A 17,236-nucleotide genomic window follows, 5' to 3' on the forward strand; every position below is an offset into this window, starting at 1 on the left:
AACGACATCCACAACCTTAGAACTTTCCGTCACTCGTCCCGCATTTAATGGAGGCATGAACCCACTATCGAGCATAAATACCCCCTCTTGGAGTCACAAGTATCAACTTGGCCAGAGCCTCTACTAGCAACGGAGAGCATGCAAGAACATAAATAACATATATGATAGATTGATAATCAACTTGACATAGTATTCAATATTCATCGGATCCCAACAAACACAACATGAAGGATTACAAATAGATGATCTTGATCATGATAGGCAGCTCACAAGATCTATCATGATAGCACAATGAGGAGAAGACGACCATCTAGCTACTGCTATGGACCCATAGTCCGGGGGTGAACTACTCACACATCGATCCGGAGGCGATCATGGCGATGAAGAGACCTCCGGGAGATGATTCCCTCTCCGGCAGGGTGCCGGAGGCGATCTCTCGAATCCCCCGAGATGGGATTGGCGGCGGCGGCGTCTCTGGAAGGTTTTCCGTATCATGGCTCTCGGTACTGGGGGTTTCGCGACGAAGGCTTTAAGTAGGCGGAAGGGCAGGTCAGGAGGCGCCACGGGGGACCCACACAACAGGGCCGCGTGGCCAGGGCCTGGGCCGCGCCGCCCTGGCGTGTCGTCGCCTCGTGGCCCCACTTCGTTTCCTCTTCGGACTTCTGGAAGCTTCGTGGAAAAATAGGACCCTGGGCGTTGATTTCGTCCAATTCCGAGAATATTTCCTTACTAGGATTTCTGAAACCAAAAACAGCAGAAAACAAGAATCGGCTCTTCGGCATCTCGTCAATAGGTTAGTGCCGGAAAATGCATAATAATGACATATAATGTGTATAAAACATGTGAGTATCATCATAAAAGTAGCATGGAACATAAGAAATTATAGATACGTTTGGGACGTATCATTGCCCAACTGTAATTTGTTCACCCAACATGCTATTTATCTTATGGGAGAGACACCACTAGTAAATTGTGGACCCCGGTCCATTCTTTTACATCTGAAATACAATCTACTGCAATACTTGTTCTTTACTGTTCTTCGCAAACAAACATCATCTTCCACACTATACATTTAATTCTTTGTTTACAACAAGCCGGTGAGATTGACAACCTCACTGTTACGTTGGGGCAAAGTATTTTGATTGTGTTGTGCAGGTTCCACGTTGGCGCCGGAATCACTGGTGTTGCGCCGCACTACACTCCGTCACCAACAACCTTCACGTGATCCTTGACTCCTACTGGTTCGATAACCTTGTTTTTTTACTGAGGGAAAACTTGCTGATGTACGCATCACACCTTCCTCTTGAGGTTCCCAACGGACGTGTGTCTTACACGCCATCAATATGTATTATGCCTTTTTTCCTTTTGATTTTGGTTTTGATACTTATAAACGGCTGTGTGCATCCTGATTATGCAGAGGTCAGGTGTAATTGCTTCTTTAAGTAATAAAACGTCCATCATTATTGAAAAAAGGTCCTTTTGAGATTCATTCCAGTATTTTTTTTTTTGTTTTTCCGATGTTAATAGATTTCCGCTTTTAGTGAAATCTTATGCTCATAAGTAAATTCTTATGAAGAGCTGAGTATGTCGTTTATGAAAACTTTCTCTCCGAAAAATCGGTTAGCTAGACGGCCCGAGAGCAGATTCTTCTTTGATAGATCTGTCCTTTTGAAAACATGGATCGATCCAGGGGAGACCAATTAACAATTACTGCTTTTCACTTTGCTTTTGGTCAACTTTGCAGGCAGCTTGCGTACCTGAGCAGGGAGTCGAACAAATCCTACCGAGTTTCAATGGAGGTAATGATTCAGAGTCCATTGTGGGAGGCAACACCAGAGAAAGACACAGCACGCCTTTGAGCACTAGAATATACTATCTGGATTCGATTTCCGCCGGCCAACCTGATGTGATCATAATTCAACCCAGCCACATCGATCTCATCTGCGCATCTAATCACCTGACCCGATTATCATTATTGCTGAGAAAACATGATGCTGAATCTACTGGTTGGGGCATCGCTCATGAATGCGATAAGTCTTACGCCAGGGCGTTATGGCGCCCGCGTCCTCATGAATGCATGCATGTACTCTCTCCATTTCATGAATTTTATTTCAGATTTGTTAAAATTTAGATGTACCTAGATACTAAATAGCATCTACATACATCTAAATTTTGATAAATCTGAGACAACCTTTGTGGAACGGAGGGAGTATATTGCACGGGAACTCCGATTGAATGTCATCTAATCTAATGCCATGCAAAATCTGAAATGGTGGCACATGTGAAAACAGTATATGTATATGGACACAATGCTCCATTTCAGATTGATGATTAGAACTGAAGCCAAAGATCACGAAAAGGCGTGTTTATATATTGAGAAAGTGAAGAGAAATACAGGAAGGGAATCAATAGCAAAAAAATACAATGATCACCAGCAGGTACCAGTAGCAAATGAATGATCAAAATTTAGGGCCAGCCTCAACTTTACTGAAGATCGAGGAGGCTCTGGACCGGAGTGCATAGTTGCATGGAAGCAATAGATCAAAAATCAAGCCGTACGTATAGATGGATGGATGAACGCTGGATTCAGGCGGGTGAGTTGAAATGGTGAACGGCCTCAGAAGACCTTGGCGACGTCCTTCATGAGTCCCGGGTTGGCGTTGCAGAAGGAGATGAACTCGCTGAAGTCGATGAAGCCGTCGCCGTCGGTGTCGATCTCGGCCATCATGCGCTGCACCTCGTCCGCGGACGTGGACCCCAGCGTCCGCAGCGCGTCCGTGAGCTCCGACAGGGAGATCTTGCCGTCGCCGTTGGTGTCGAACCTCTTGAAGATCCTCTCCATGTCGTCCGCCATTATCGATCCCTTCTCCTTCTTCTTCGAGCTGCTTGTCTACCTCTTCGATCGGTCGATGGCAGTGGCGCGCGTCTTGGTCAGTTAGCTCCGCCTCTTCGTGCTCGCGCCTATATATAAAATTCGAGGACGGGCAGCGCGCCATTGTTGTAGCTGAGTTTGCGGAGGCCATTCTTTGCATGCGACGATGCCAACCGCCCGTCTGCTCGTGAAGCCGCCGTTCATTTCGCGCCGGCGATGGAACCGCTCGCTTCAACCAGATTCATTCCATCGTCTCAAGGCCCATACACCTATCAGACCCATTAGTTGCGGTGAAATCAAAAGGCCCAGTTCAATTAAGGCCCATTATGTTAACCACCTCGCCGTGTAAACTTCACAGCCCATTCCTCCATCCTCGGCCGCTTGTCCATTCTCTCTTTTCCTCTACAATGGCGGTGGCGATCGCCGCCACGGCGCGCCGCCTCCTCGCTCCCGCCCGGGGACGGGCTCTGTGGTCGGCCTCGTGGAGCGCTGACCCAGAGGCCTCCACCACACCGTCCCCGTCGACGTCCCTGGACAAGAAGAAGAAGCCGCCGCCGTCGTCATCGTCCCAGGACCGCCTCGGCGATGTGAGGGACGCCGTCAACGAACGGAAGCTCCCTCCCGAACTCCGCGGGCGACCCAACGCAATCAGGTATCTCCCTCATCTCTCCTCTCCGCACGATCCTCCTTGAAATTACCCGGTAGCAAAAAATCGTACCCATGTCGAGTAACTCTGCAATCTTAGCTGAAACTGACCCTTGTATTGCCAGACATCGAGACTCTGTACACAATTAAAGAAGTTGCAATACCTTTCACCTAGGCCAGTCCAATGAGTTTGGTAACATCATGGATAATTCAGAACTTACAGACAGAACTACGGTACCAAACATGTAGTAAATCATTGTTGGTGTCAATTATCTTATCTGTGTTGCAGTGCCAAGTTAAATTGTTAATAGTTTTATGTAAAACGACCACTAGCTCTGGCATCTTCTCTGTTAAGTAATAGCAATTGTAAATTCAGCATGTCAAACTTGGTTGTGGAATAATTCAGCAACTATCTGAAATTGGTGTAATTGGGGGAGAAGCCCCTTGTTGTACTGGCCGCGTGTTTGCCACCCTGTTCAATGTTGGGGACATTTGGTGTAGGCATATTTTTCCACACCTATCCTACTAAGTAATGGCAAACCACAAAAAGTGTGGTGAAGAAATTATTCGCCACAATTGTGGCAACGTTTGACAAAACTATGAGTGTATGACAAGTGGGAAAACTGTTAAAAAAGTGTGGCATGCCACAGCTGTAGTATTGAAACAAACAGTAGCCACATCATTCGCGGAAAAGCTTTGCAATGTGTGACTACAAACCAAACATGTCATCGCTCAAGACTATGTTGGCCAAAATTGTTGATCAACTATTCTGGGTACTGTTCAAACCTTATTGTTCTGTCAGATGTCGGGCTGCATTGGAGAAGGCATATAAATCGTTAGCCCATGGTAATGGTGTTGGCCTTACAGCTGTGTCGAATCATCAGACATAAAAAGTTTTAAGGTGTGTAAAGTCTCATGGTTAATTCTTGTAGTGGAACGATAGAGGATCCATTTCACTTAGCTTGATTTAATTTAGTCTGGAATCAGACCTAAGTCAAGGTAATCCTCCTTTGGAACACTTCTCAGTCACGCTAGAGTTGTTCAAGAAGCTGGTCGCTGCTATCTCAACAGATACATATTAGCTCGATTTGGACAGTAACCTCATTTAAGATTAGGTGGGGTACCCTTGCTATTCGAATAGAGTCAAAGGGCTGCAGTTCTATATGTGAGAAATATTACTTGATCCGCTTACATGTAAGTCTGGCAATGGCTGGGTACCTGAACTGTATCCAAACTTAACCTGCATGACGAATTTAGACAACAACCATCAAAGCCTTTTTCCCAAGCAAGTTGCGCTCTGCTAGCATGACGAATTTAGACAAACAAAATTAAATTAACCCACCGGATTCTGTGCTAGAAGTCTGGAACCAAACCCAAACTGAACTTGAATGACATCTCCACCTAAACCGGACCAAACTATGGCAGGAACCATGGTTTGAGCCTATGGTTTGAGATTGGTTATCCACCCGTGCACCTGACAGCCACCATATGCTAGCTGAACGAGGCATAGTCCCCAACTAGTACCATGTATTTCTTCCAGCTTGCAACGTTTGTCCTCGGGCAGGGCAGCACTTCGTTACCGGCATTCAATACCAGCTGTGTTGATCAGGATGTTGAATGGGTTGTCGCCTCGGGCCTAATCCACAACATCGTACACTTTATCCTCCTTGCTCGGCATGTGTAGCGGCTCATCAAGCAGCACACACACGCCGGAGAAGCAGGATGTGGTGGTGGGGCAGCAGCGGCCGAAGGGTGACGTGGAGAAGCGGTGCCTGTGCATGTTCGCCAGGAAGTTACGGCGCTCTGGCGCTATCAACGAGCGGGCGGACAGGCTGCGAGATGGAAGAGGCACAAGTTGTTGCCACTGGAGTTGGCTGAATCAATCCAGGTGCACAGACGAACAACCTCCTGGCATCTAGCTCCTGCCGGAGCTGAGGGGAAGCTGGGGAAGGGAAACAAAGATGCGCGGCCGGGTCACCGACGGCGGCCACTTCTTCTCATCGCTGGTGCATGAACCCCCTCCATCGCTTAGACGTGACAAACCAATATAAATAACCGGTTGCGAACCATAGTTACTCAATATTACTGAACGAATAGTTTAGGCCCACACGGCTACACCCAACAGTATCTAACTGTTTCCTCCGTAGACCCAACCCAAACCAAGTTGTTCATAGAGTTGACCCGTAAGAACCCAAACTGGTCAAGCCGAGAACATGAAACCAAACCGTTTAACTTGGTGAATCAAAAACCATCGCCAGATTTTCTCACATGTCAAGGACGATCGCGTATCATCAGCTGCCCTGGAGATGAGCAGGCAAAAACCATGATGTTCATAACCTCATCCCTAGATCATAATGTGATGTGGATGTTAAAATGCTTCTTCGCTTGCTGAAGCCCACGCATACATAGTTTGTAAAATTTTGGTTTGTTAGTTTTGCCATTACATTTGGCACTCTCTTTTTTTTCACCCTTCAGTTAGCGTATATTCCGGTTCTGGAGTAAGGGAAGAACAAAAAATAGGGGTCTTCCAAATTGATGAAATTAATGATGACAACAGGGTTCACTCATGTCTGGTATTTGAAAGGTCGTCCTAGTTATATCGCGAATCTTTTAGATAAACCTCTTAAGAAGTTGGAAGTATACAGCGATTTCTCTTTTGCTAGGCCCAGCACTAAAAAACCATTTTTTATGAATACGAGGTTTTTTCGAAGAGGAAATTGCATCAACCACAGCATTTCTCCTTTTTTTTTCTACCCCAGGCATTACGACATTTCGGAATCGGGAAATTGCAACAGGAGCAGGTGCTATTAGAGAACAATTAGCAGATTTGGATTTGTGAATTATTATAGAGAATTCCTTGGTCGAATGAAAGGAATTAGAAGACAGAGGGGTATACTGGAGATGAATGGGAAGATAGAAAAAGAAGAATAAGAAAAGTGTTTTTGATTAGACGCGTGCAAGAAGGTATTTTTTTTTGTTGGTGGGCTTCTCCGATTGTTCTATCTTTACTACGATAATTTGCATTTCAAGGGAGGAGGTTGATGAGATGAGTCCACCGGTACATGCCTATCGCTAGTGGCACCCTTTCTTTTTTGGCATTACTGATTGGCATGGTCTATTGGTTCAAGCCCTATTATTCATCTGGTTGCTTTATACATTTATTGTTGGGAGAGCTTATCTTAGCTTGAGATACATGCACCCAGCAAGCTTCTCTTAGCTAATTTGTACCATGTACATTGCAATCAGCCTAACCAATAGCGAAAGGTACATTCTGTTTCTTGGCTTCTATGAGTCTCTGCTTTTACTAATTTGCCAAATTGGGTACGGACTAATGGTCTGCTCTGTTGTTCATCGATAGATTGACTGCCTGTTCTTTTATGATTGTGGCAAAAGGCTCTCAGCCTCTCAGGTGTCCCTAATTTGTACTAGCTCCCTTGCCATTTTGCAGATCTGAGACTGACATTGTAAATGTCGTGGAACAAAGAATATGGCACTCGATGGAGGAAGGGCATTTCGAAAACCTACCTGGGAAGGGAAAACCCCTGAACCTCAATACGAACCCTCACGCAGATCCGGCAGAAGACACCCTATACAGGATACTTTCGCAGAACGGTTGTGCTCCTGAATGGGTTGAGCTGAACAAGGAAATCCGTGGAATGATTGCAAATTGGAGGTCAGCTTTCACGAAGGCTTGTGCAAACCGCTCCGAAAACTATGGTTCAACCTGGTCTGATGATTCCCGTATTCTCCAGGAGCGAATTCGACAAATAAATGACAAGGTGCTACTCCGTCCTGTTCCTGTATGCATGGTAACTGCGTATAAATGGGCTCCTCACTAATTTGGGGTTTCATTCTGCTGGAAATTTTTTTCAGGTTTTCCGTTACAATCTGATAGTGCCCTTTGGCCGCCAAATGTCCGGTCTAAACTGGGACAGGGAATTGGGCAAACTGAATTTGAAGTAAGAAAAGAGCATTATGCTGCCTATACCAGAAACTTTTCGGAGGCTTTGTCCTGTATGTTGTTGTATTCACACTGCTACCCTAGTCCACATGTGTACCTTAGATCAAGATAGTACAGCTATATATACCCTTAGATTTGATCCAATATATTCTTGGATGTAGTTTCCAGGTGTTAGGGTGCCTCTAGCTCATAAAGTAACTTGCAGAACCAAAGCCTGCTTTCTGCAGTAGAGACTATACCGACAATAATGCAATTAGTATAGTAATTTAGAGTGAGTTTGTTTTCATTCCAGTTTTAGGATATGTGCCACAGCCATTTTTTGACAAAAATCAACGAAGCACGTATTGTATGCTGGACAATAACTATGTGAGATACAAAAAGAGTATAGCAGTAATAGTAAGCAGCAGGTCAGGTGAGGTCAGGTCAAGTCATGACTGTAGTACTGTAGAGTCGCCTGTCTGCAATAAATTTTGATTTTGATTGTACTCTGTCACCGAAAATACAGCTGCACCAGTACTCTATATGTTACAAAGTCAAACAGTTGTCTCTCTCTGTTCATGTACTATCATCTTTCTTCTCTCATCAATGCTATCTCATTCACCAACATTTTCTTACTGTGAAAAGAAAAGAAAAACTCCAAGGAGGGTAAAACAAATGTGCTAAGGAATCATTTTCTTGTGTTGGTGTCAGCCTGTATGGTGTGCGTATCTTCTTATGTCTAGTGAGCAGGAGATTGTGTAACGTCAGCCAGCATCTTGAGCGCAGGGCAAGGGTTGTCGATCGGTATCTGTCAGAAGAAAAAGTCGAGCATTAGATTTTAGCCAACAATGACATAGACATTAAACAAGGCACTACACACAAGTACACCTGCCAGACTCCCTATGTATATATCTATCTACTATCACTATTTCTGCATGTGTGCCTGCCTGCTTTGCCTCTCTTGCAGGGAATGCATTCCTTGTGCATGTGGTGTTTGAATTTATCATTGAGAAAAACCCATCTCACCAACCACTACATGAATGCAAATTCTTGCAGGCTTCCAGCTCACATATAAGCATAACCGAGCCTGTCCAAATCCTAGTAATTACCAGGGCTGGACAAACTTATTGCACTAAACTGCAATGCCAATCGCAGGGGTGGATGATGCGTCATATTCATAGCAGGCTCACCAGAGTTCCCAAACAGGTGCTTAATTATGTGATGTGTTACTGCAAGATTGTGATGGATTACCATGTGTCCAGCTCCCAGTATCCAGTAGAACCTGAGGTTCTTGTATGACCTGACGAAGCCCTGGGTGCCGACCGCTTCACCTCCCTTGCAGTAGATGGGCTTCCTGGGTGACCCGTTGAACTGCTTCAGGCCATCCCACCTGTCACGGAAAAATAGCAATGGGCACACATACATCAACAGTTGAACTCTTGCAGATCCACAGTTCACGGACAGTAATCGAGTTGCAAATGCAGCACTTACCTGAGCTTCTGAACCCAGTCCAGTGTTCCCTTGGTGGCGCAGATGAGGTCAAGCTGCAAGAACCAATGTTGATTAGGATCTCATTAAAATACCCAATTCATCATATTTAACTGGTTATGTGCAGAAGATTCTTGGATGCATTTGCATCCTTCACTGATTGTCATACAGGACTAAACAACAGTGGTTAAGACAAGCTTGGCAGTCACATGTCAGCCGCGATATATTCCTATCCATCGTTTCATCGATGGAGTCTGGGCTGGATTTGGAAGCATGCGTGCACACAAACACTAGGACGGACAAAACACAGAGCCAGACTGACATGCAAATGCGTGTAAGCTTGGGTCTTTGGCGCCAAGCGATCGATCATTTCGCGCCCAGCAGCTAGAGCTAGATACCTAGCTTTATCCATCCATTTATCCTCTCAAGAAACATGCACACGGACCGAAGTACTCAGGCAGGATGATCATAGATTTTTCCGTACCTGTCCGCTGTAGATTGTGACATTGACGCCAAGTTTCAGCAGCTCATCAACCTGCATCCATTGTTCACAGGAGGTTAATTAGGCATCGTTTAGTTTACAGGAGTAATACTCCCTGCCATATACTATGTCTAATACAAATGTATTAATCCCTCCGTCCATAAAAAGATATCGAAAACTTTGTCATATATCTATAGTCAAAGAGTGTCTAGATAAATCGAAATTTAAACATACTTGGACATCTTTTTTATGGACGCTTTGGACCTTATGGAGTAACTTATTTTGAAACGAGTTGCACTGAAAATTGCCGAGGAAGTGGATAATCACCTCGTGGATTCTTGGCTTCATGAAGTCTCCCTCGAGCGCTTCGAAGACGTCGCCGGACTGCTGCCCCCAGGTGAAGTTCTTGGGGATGATCCCGAGCTTGGCCTTGATGTCCGTGTCCATGAGGCCGTCCAGGCCGCCTTCCCTCGTGGCCTTGTTGCTCAGGTAGCTCGTGTACCCTTCCTTCCTGATCCGCTTGCCCCCCGCCAGCGTCAGCGCTGCCGCGTCCGACGGCGACTCGTCCTTCAGCAAGTTGTAGAAGTCCTGCGATCATCGAGCCATGCGTGCGTCAAGCAGCAGCAGCAGCAGCTAACAGGTGTAAGAGGTAGGAGGAAGACGATGGAATCGAAGAGGACACGTACGACGGAGTTGCTTTGCTCGAGCACGGCCGACTCCAGGTCCTCCCACGACTTCTCGGCGTCGGCGTACTGGTTCGCCCTCAGCTGCGCCTTGATCTTCTGCGCGATGCTGCGTTGGTTTCATGGTCGTCAGTAAGAGAATTTCATGGCCTGGAGAACTACAATGGTGGTCGGTCTCTATCTTCTTTCTCGTACCTGTTGCATTGCTGCAGCCCGCTCTCGTCGATCCGGGACATCTCGTACAGCAACGGCCCCCACGACAGCTGCACACATTCATCATCGATAATGTTGCTAACTTTAGATCAGCCTTGAATTCCGCGATCAGAAACACTAGTTGTTCAATCTTTATTTTTTTTGAACAAACAGTAGTCCAACCTAAGGTACTGTAAAAGAAATTGATCGTTGACTTACCACGGAGTCCTCCGGCGAAATCCAGCTATCTCCGAGAGCCACACCTGCATGCGTGTGCGTGGCGCGCGTTCGTGCATCCACCCACCGATACGTCAGAACCAAAGTTACTCATTAATGGAGTAGAGCTACAGGATAGAGCTAGCGCGGTGCCGTACCTCCGAGCTTGGCGTTGAGCTGCCCGTTGGCGATGGCCTTGAGCGCGACGAGGGCGGTGGTGACGGCGAACTTGCCGCCGTACGACTCGGCGACGATGTACAGCGGGCTCCCCTGCAGCCGCTTGTTGTCACGGTAGAGTTTGACGAGCAGCGCCGTCAGGTCGCTCGCCGCCTTGGCGTCGGTCTGCGCCAGCAGGCTCTTGTCGCCGCCCTCCACGTAGCTGAACCCGGTGCCCACGGGGTTGTCCTGTTGGACACACCGCATCAGTCTCAATCCGCCATTGCCGATGGAGCTAGCTAGCAATGCGTGCATGCCATGGCCACTCGTGGAGGAAGAAGGAGAATTCAGATTGGTCAGAGTGTGCTTACGACGAAGAGGAGGTCGGCCTTGTTGAGCCAGGTGGTGGCGCGCGGCTTGAGGTCCGTGTCCAGCGGCCCGATCTCCATGAAGTTGCCGTACCCGGCGCCGGACGCGCCCTGCGATGCAATCCAGATTCATTCACTCATTGGGTAATCACCACCGGCCACCGTCAATCTAACAAATTTCCAAGTATGTTCATCCATGAATTGGAAGCTAGCTACTCACCGGCCCGCCCTGCAGCCAGAGCACCGTGGGCCACGGCGTGGAGCCGTTGTCCACGCGGTGAGGGCTCCGGTACAGCCACCAGAACATGTGCGCCTCTGCAAGTCAATCAACCACACCGCCATCATCGATGACTCCATATATGAGACCATGAGCGAGCAAGAAGGAGATGCATATATGGTCTAGTGGTGTTTCATGTTTGCTTACTGGGCCGGACTTCGACGTATCCCCACTCCTCCGACCCGTCGGCGGTGCCGAAGGCGGCGGCGGAGGGCAGGAGCACCGCCAGAGCGGCGCAGAAGCATAGCAGGGGGAGCAACCTCGCCGCCGCCATTGTGGTTGTGCCTGTCGAGCTTGGCTAATTGCGACAGGGACTTGTCGACGACAGGGCGCACGCGCGCGGCTATATATGGTGGGACGTATACGGTATACAGGTGGTACAACAACGCAGACCCGGAGGAGATTGCGTTTGTTCTTGTTCGTATCCCGTGCGCGATGGTGACGACGACGGGGAAACCAACACGTAACAAACACAGCGAATTCGATCTTAACTGGATCTGGTCTTCTTCTCTGAACCGGTTAAACCTTCCGAGTAGATATATGCTAGCTGCGGAAGAGATAAAGTTCTGCCCGCAGATTTCAACGGCATGCATTAACTGCCGAAATTTTAGAAGGAGAATGAATAATTCTACTGACTGCTGCTGGAGCACTGGCCGTATTTATTAGTTACCACATGACGAAATTGCACAAATCAGCAACTCTCCACCACAAAATTTGTTTAATTTGTTTTTCACATAAGGCTGGCCATAGTGGTAAGTATCATGTACTAGTATCATGCATATGATACTACAACATGATACTATCTCTAAAGTGGGTAGTATCATAGTCATGCTATATTTATTGTTTTTTAGAATCTCAACGCAAATTTGTGTACAAGATTTGTTTAGCATTAACTTTTCTCGTTGTTTGCGCTATGATACGGTATCTACCTATGTTACTCTAACCTCCTCTCTCCTTCTTAATTAGCTATCACATCAGCATTTTTGTGGGACCAATGTGCATGATACTAGCTATGATACTAGCACTATGGCCAGCCTAACAGTGACTTTATGGATAATTTGTTGCAAAGAGCTCTAATGATGATTATTTAACAGTGTATCCGACAATTAAGACCCATCATAGAGCATCTTCACTTGGAGGCTCCTAATCGTGCCCGGACACACTCACGCTCGGACATGACTTGGAGACTGATGGACAAACTCAGATATTTGGGGGAAGTTGTTTCCTAGCGGCACCCTTGATATAGAGGAGTTGGGAGGGGAGACGGGCGGCGCGAGCACGAGTACGAGTTGGGAGGCGACGATGGGGGAGGCGGTGGACATGGTGTTCGCTCCTGCGACAACGAACATTGGGAGGTTGAAGAGGTAGGAGATGGTGACCGACGACTCATGCAAGGGCGGGGAGGAGCGAAGAAGAGGTAGGAGGCACACAGGGTGGCGACCATGGCCGTGGTGTTGTAGGTATAGCCGAGTACAATGTTGTTTGCGAAAGTAGAGGAGAGAGATAGGGAAAAGCAGAGGAGAGAGAGAGGGTCGGGTGGGGCCGATGGGAACAACAACTCGAGAAATCTTTGTCTCGCACCCCCGATCAAGCCCCTATGCATTGGGGATAGGATGGTCACGCCGAACACCGTTTGAAGCACCCCCGAACAAAACACGACTATGAAAGCCTCTGATGGATGACTTTTTCTTTTCCAGCATCACCTAAATTCGTTTGAGGACCATTAGAGCATGTGACTTGAGATGCTCTTATGAGTTGAACTAGGAGTCGTCGTGGCGTTGGATGTATGTCCTTAATTGGCCGCCGCTGCATGAAAGCCAATGGGATAGAGGAGAAACTTGTTCAGATCATGGTTTGGTCTAGCTTGATTTTTTTTACCACATAAGGAACATATAGGGTGTGTTTGGTAGCACGGCTCACCTCACAAATTCCCATCTCAACCTAGCCCGAGCCACTTTTTCTTGTTTGTTAGCCCGGGTCGGGTTAGCTCAGCAGTGCCCACCTCATACCAAACACACCTCTCAGCCAGGCCAGGATGAGAAGCCCCGCTCAGGCTGAACTCATACCCGCAAACACACTAGGATAGCCACCCTAGACCCCCACCCCCACATTTTCCTCTCTCGTTTTCCCCGTTCTCTCCTATACGCATCGGGCCGAGCTGGAGGTATGAGAGAGACCGTCGTCGGTGCCCACCGGGCCGCCACTGTCGATAAGGACGTTCCTCCTCCCGCTCCGGCCCTCCTCCGCCTGCACCAATGGGGACGAGGCGCCATGGCCGCGCCCAAGCTCCACCTTGGCCACATATGCCATGGCCGGCCGCGCCTGAGCTCCCCGTCCCCCGACGTGCCGTGACGCCTGCGCTCGAGCTCTGCCTCGCTCGACGTGTCGTGACTGCCCGCGTTCGATCCCCTTCTCCCGCCGCGCCCGAGCTCCTTCTTCACGAGTTCGCAATTTCCTGGAGACCGTGAAAGAACATATCTCTACCCTTATAGTTTTGAGTGTTCGATGACAACATGTGTGATATCCTAATGTGTGTTAAGTGGTGAAGGTTTGTTCTATATTGAATACATGATAAAAAAGACAGAAGTGGAAGAACAGATTTGCAAAAGGAAGAAAACTGAGTTGGCCTAGGCCGGATATTCCGGGGGCGGATATTTTGCAAATATCCGGGCCCCAAAAATCTGCTAGGGACTAAGCGGTCAGGCTTACAGTATACTCCCCGGAAATTTGGCCGGATATTTTGATGTCGGTCGGATATTCCGGGGGCGCCTGATATTCCGGCCCTTACTTAGGCCGGATATTCCAGCCCCAGATATCACCAAAGACTCGATTTTTCGAGGGGGATAAATACCCCTCTTCTTCCCCAAGCTCAAGATGCTCGATTTGCTCAAGAACATCACCTCTAGTTGAGCCACTTTCATTCACTTGATCTCCTCCCTGAACCACTCAAAGCTCTTGATCTTTGGAGAATCGAAGGAGAAGACCTCGATCTACATCTTCACCAAAGTGATTTGCATTTCCCCCTCATTCACTTCAGGGCACCCTTGCTAGTGTTTCTTTTAGAAACCCTAGTTGTTGTTTACTTGATTTAATCTGGTGTTGTTGTGTTGTAACAACTTTGGGAGCCTCTAATTCAGTTGTGGATGTGTTCCCCAAGAATCTTGTAAAGGCCATGTTTCCGCCTCGAGGAAATCCATTAGTGGACAAGTGAGATAGGCCTTCGTGGAGTTGCTCACCGGAGAATAGGGTGATGCCTTTGTGGCGTTTGTTAGGCCTTCGTGGAAACTACAACCCTCCAACATCGACGTACTTCCCCTCAAAAGGAAGGAGCTACGGGAATCATCCCTCGTGTCTCCGCATGCTCCACTCTCGGTTACCTCTATCCTTTATTGCATTGTTATATCTTGCTCAGTTGTTTATCTTGTCATCCAGGTAAATTTGCATAGTTACATATCTAGAGAATTTACCTTTGTGTCAAGCCTTAACTGAAAAAGAACTAAAAATTGGGTACCACCTATTCACCCCCCCCCCCTAGGTGTGGCATACGATCCTTTCAGATCAGCCAAGGGAAGGCAGCGAGCTGCTGCTGGGCAGAGCTCCCTTACCTCACTGGAGTTGCCTCGCCAGATTCCAGCCCAAAGTTGGTAGGACCCTATTGCATTTTTAGGGACCCGATTGCTTTTATTTCTCTTTACATGGACTCGATTGCTTTTTTATTTTGTATACAAGGATCTGGTCGTGTTTCATTTTTGTATGCAGTTTTTTTGCAAATTTTATACCTTCTCAGCTACTCTCACCACATACAACCCACCAAACAACGGACGCATTCAACATGTCTCCATTCGCCTGAGATACCAAACACACGAAACAAATGTGTGCTCAGTTAAGCTAGGGTCAGCTTGTATGAGGGTAGATATCACTTCTCGGTTGGCCCGGGCTACCAAACATACCCATAATAACCAATGCCACGATGGTGTAACATCCCAGGATTTGGGGTTACAAAAAGAGAGGAAACATATGTGTGCATTGCATTCATGCATAGAAAATCCGGGAAATTTTCGCGCTTTCAAATAAAACCTGTCACAGTAATTGAAGTTTCACTTGAGTTGATGGAATTGAAGTAGATCATCAAGTCAAGCGCTATAAACCTCAATGTGACATTTTCTAAAACCTTGTTTCGGGTAGATATGGTTTGATCTTTGGGTTGGATCAAATGTAACTAGAGCTATTACACAACACCTTAAGTAAGGATCATATACCAAATATTTTAAAGGATCATAACATGGTATTCCTTGCAACAACATATTTAATGTTTAATCAACAACAACTCAAAGAACAAGAAAGAATCAAGACAACATTCTTGACTTATCTTTCCTTTGTCCTTTACCAAATCATGTTTCTACCATGATCCTCATGGTATATCTTAAACTCAATAATTGAACGCATGTCAAGGACATTACACAAGTTCTTTATCTAACCTTGAGAAAGGAGATTCTTGTCTATCCCATAGATCTTTACAACCATATCATTATCTCCGGAGCATAACCTTAGGTTATTATTCAAGTCATTCCAAGTGAGAGAAACCATTGCTACCAACGTTAGCTATACCTATTAAAGAATCAAGGATAACTCTTGAACTAAAGGATTCAGATATAATCTATCTCACATTGGAGTGGTGAGATAACCAAGTATCAAGTGGAATAAGACCATATCCATGAATTGATGAAGAAAGGAAGAGACTAATCCAACTAAGCTAGCCAAGTGGATCCTTAGCCTAGACACCTAATGAGATCTTGTGAGTACCTCATAAACCCAAGAGTAATCTTGTCTATATAAGAGACTCAAGCTAAAGTGTTACACTCAAGCAAATTGAGCAAGCACTTGATCTTGGAGGTGAGAGTGAACCCTTCTTAGTTAAACCTTTGATAGCTAAAACCCTAATCTTCACCATTGGGTGTTCATTATAAATCTTGAGGATAGTGTTAAGTTTAAACCCAATGGAACAAGAATCCATCAATAACCACTTGAAACTATAAAAGAAGGTTCATAGTAGCAGCTAGAGATTTCCTAGTACTAAATCTCTAAAACCTAAAAAAATATAGATATAGGAGAAGTTGAGAAGGAAACAACTAATGAGGAATAAGTTGATCATGTCTAATACATGATATACTTAGGAGGTCTATAATATAATCTCATTAGAGAAACTTAGTATGATAAGTAGATATCATCTATCACATAAAATCATAGGGAGACTACTAATAAGCAAACCTAGCCCATTCTTAATGTTTTAAAAGCAATGACATTGTGCTAAACCCATGTTTAACCAATCACTATGACAACCTAGTGACATTTTGAAGTAATCATCCTATCAATGGTGATGAATAGAAAACCCTAGTATATCGTCAACATCTTTAGTAACCATTTGTCATTGAATATTTGGACCTATACTACATCTCCATTTCACTTATGCTTCAATTGGTAAGCATAGGAAAAACCCTAGTGTTAAACCTTACACCCAATACCAAATGGTGATATCACTACTATTCCTGGTGATCAACTCAAGTTGTGAGACCAACAATTAACACATCATCATGTTGTATTCCTGATGACCCGCAAGTATAGGGGATCGCAACAGTCTTCCAGGGAAGTAAAACCCAAATTTATTGATTTGACACAAGGGGAGCCAAAGAATATTTATAAGCTTTAATGGTTGAGTTGTCAATTCAGCTGCACCTGGAAATAGACTTTCTCGCAATAGTTTATCAGTAGTAATAGTTTTATAGTAGTGGTAGTAGTGAAGTAACAGCAGTAATGAAATAAAAACAGCAGTAGCGATGATTGCAGTAGACAGCATGATTAAAATACTGTAGGCATAGGGATAGATGAACGGGCGCTGCATGAATAAGATAGTTCATATA

The 17,236-nt window shown here is 46.1% G+C and overlaps 3 protein-coding genes across 3 annotated transcripts; 1 reads left to right on the top strand and 2 right to left on the bottom strand.

The window, feature by feature from the left end:
- Window positions 1–2,617: 2,617 nt before the first annotated feature.
- Window positions 2,618–2,854, bottom strand: LOC124681009 (polcalcin Phl p 7). The gene has a single exon (XM_047216009.1). It carries the CDS (start codon window positions 2,852–2,854, stop codon window positions 2,618–2,620), a length of 237 nt encoding a protein of 78 aa, XP_047071965.1.
- Window positions 2,855–3,279: 425 nt separating this feature from the next.
- LOC124663268 (dnaJ homolog subfamily C member 28-like) lies at window positions 3,280–8,016 on the top strand. The gene is made up of 3 exons (XM_047201024.1): window positions 3,280–3,524; window positions 6,966–7,296; window positions 7,391–8,016. The coding sequence occupies exons 1-3, from the start codon at window positions 3,280–3,282 to the stop codon at window positions 7,478–7,480; spliced, it is 666 nt and encodes a 221-aa protein (XP_047056980.1). The 3' UTR covers window positions 7,481–8,016.
- LOC124663162 (serine carboxypeptidase-like 51) lies at window positions 7,938–11,711 on the bottom strand. The gene is made up of 12 exons (XM_047200924.1): window positions 11,466–11,711; window positions 11,262–11,356; window positions 11,045–11,152; window positions 10,676–10,922; window positions 10,521–10,564; window positions 10,305–10,372; window positions 10,113–10,218; window positions 9,754–10,014; window positions 9,430–9,480; window positions 8,949–9,001; window positions 8,709–8,847; window positions 7,938–8,265 (listed from the first exon to the last, which is right to left on the bottom strand). Exons 1-12 carry the CDS (start codon window positions 11,590–11,592, stop codon window positions 8,197–8,199), a joined length of 1,368 nt encoding a protein of 455 aa, XP_047056880.1. The 5' UTR covers window positions 11,593–11,711; the 3' UTR covers window positions 7,938–8,196.
- Window positions 11,712–17,236: the final 5,525 nt, after the last annotated feature.

Source organism: Lolium rigidum, chromosome 1 (assembly GCF_022539505.1).
Source record: "Lolium rigidum isolate FL_2022 chromosome 1, APGP_CSIRO_Lrig_0.1, whole genome shotgun sequence".
NCBI classification, from domain to species: domain Eukaryota; kingdom Viridiplantae; phylum Streptophyta; class Magnoliopsida; order Poales; family Poaceae; genus Lolium; species Lolium rigidum.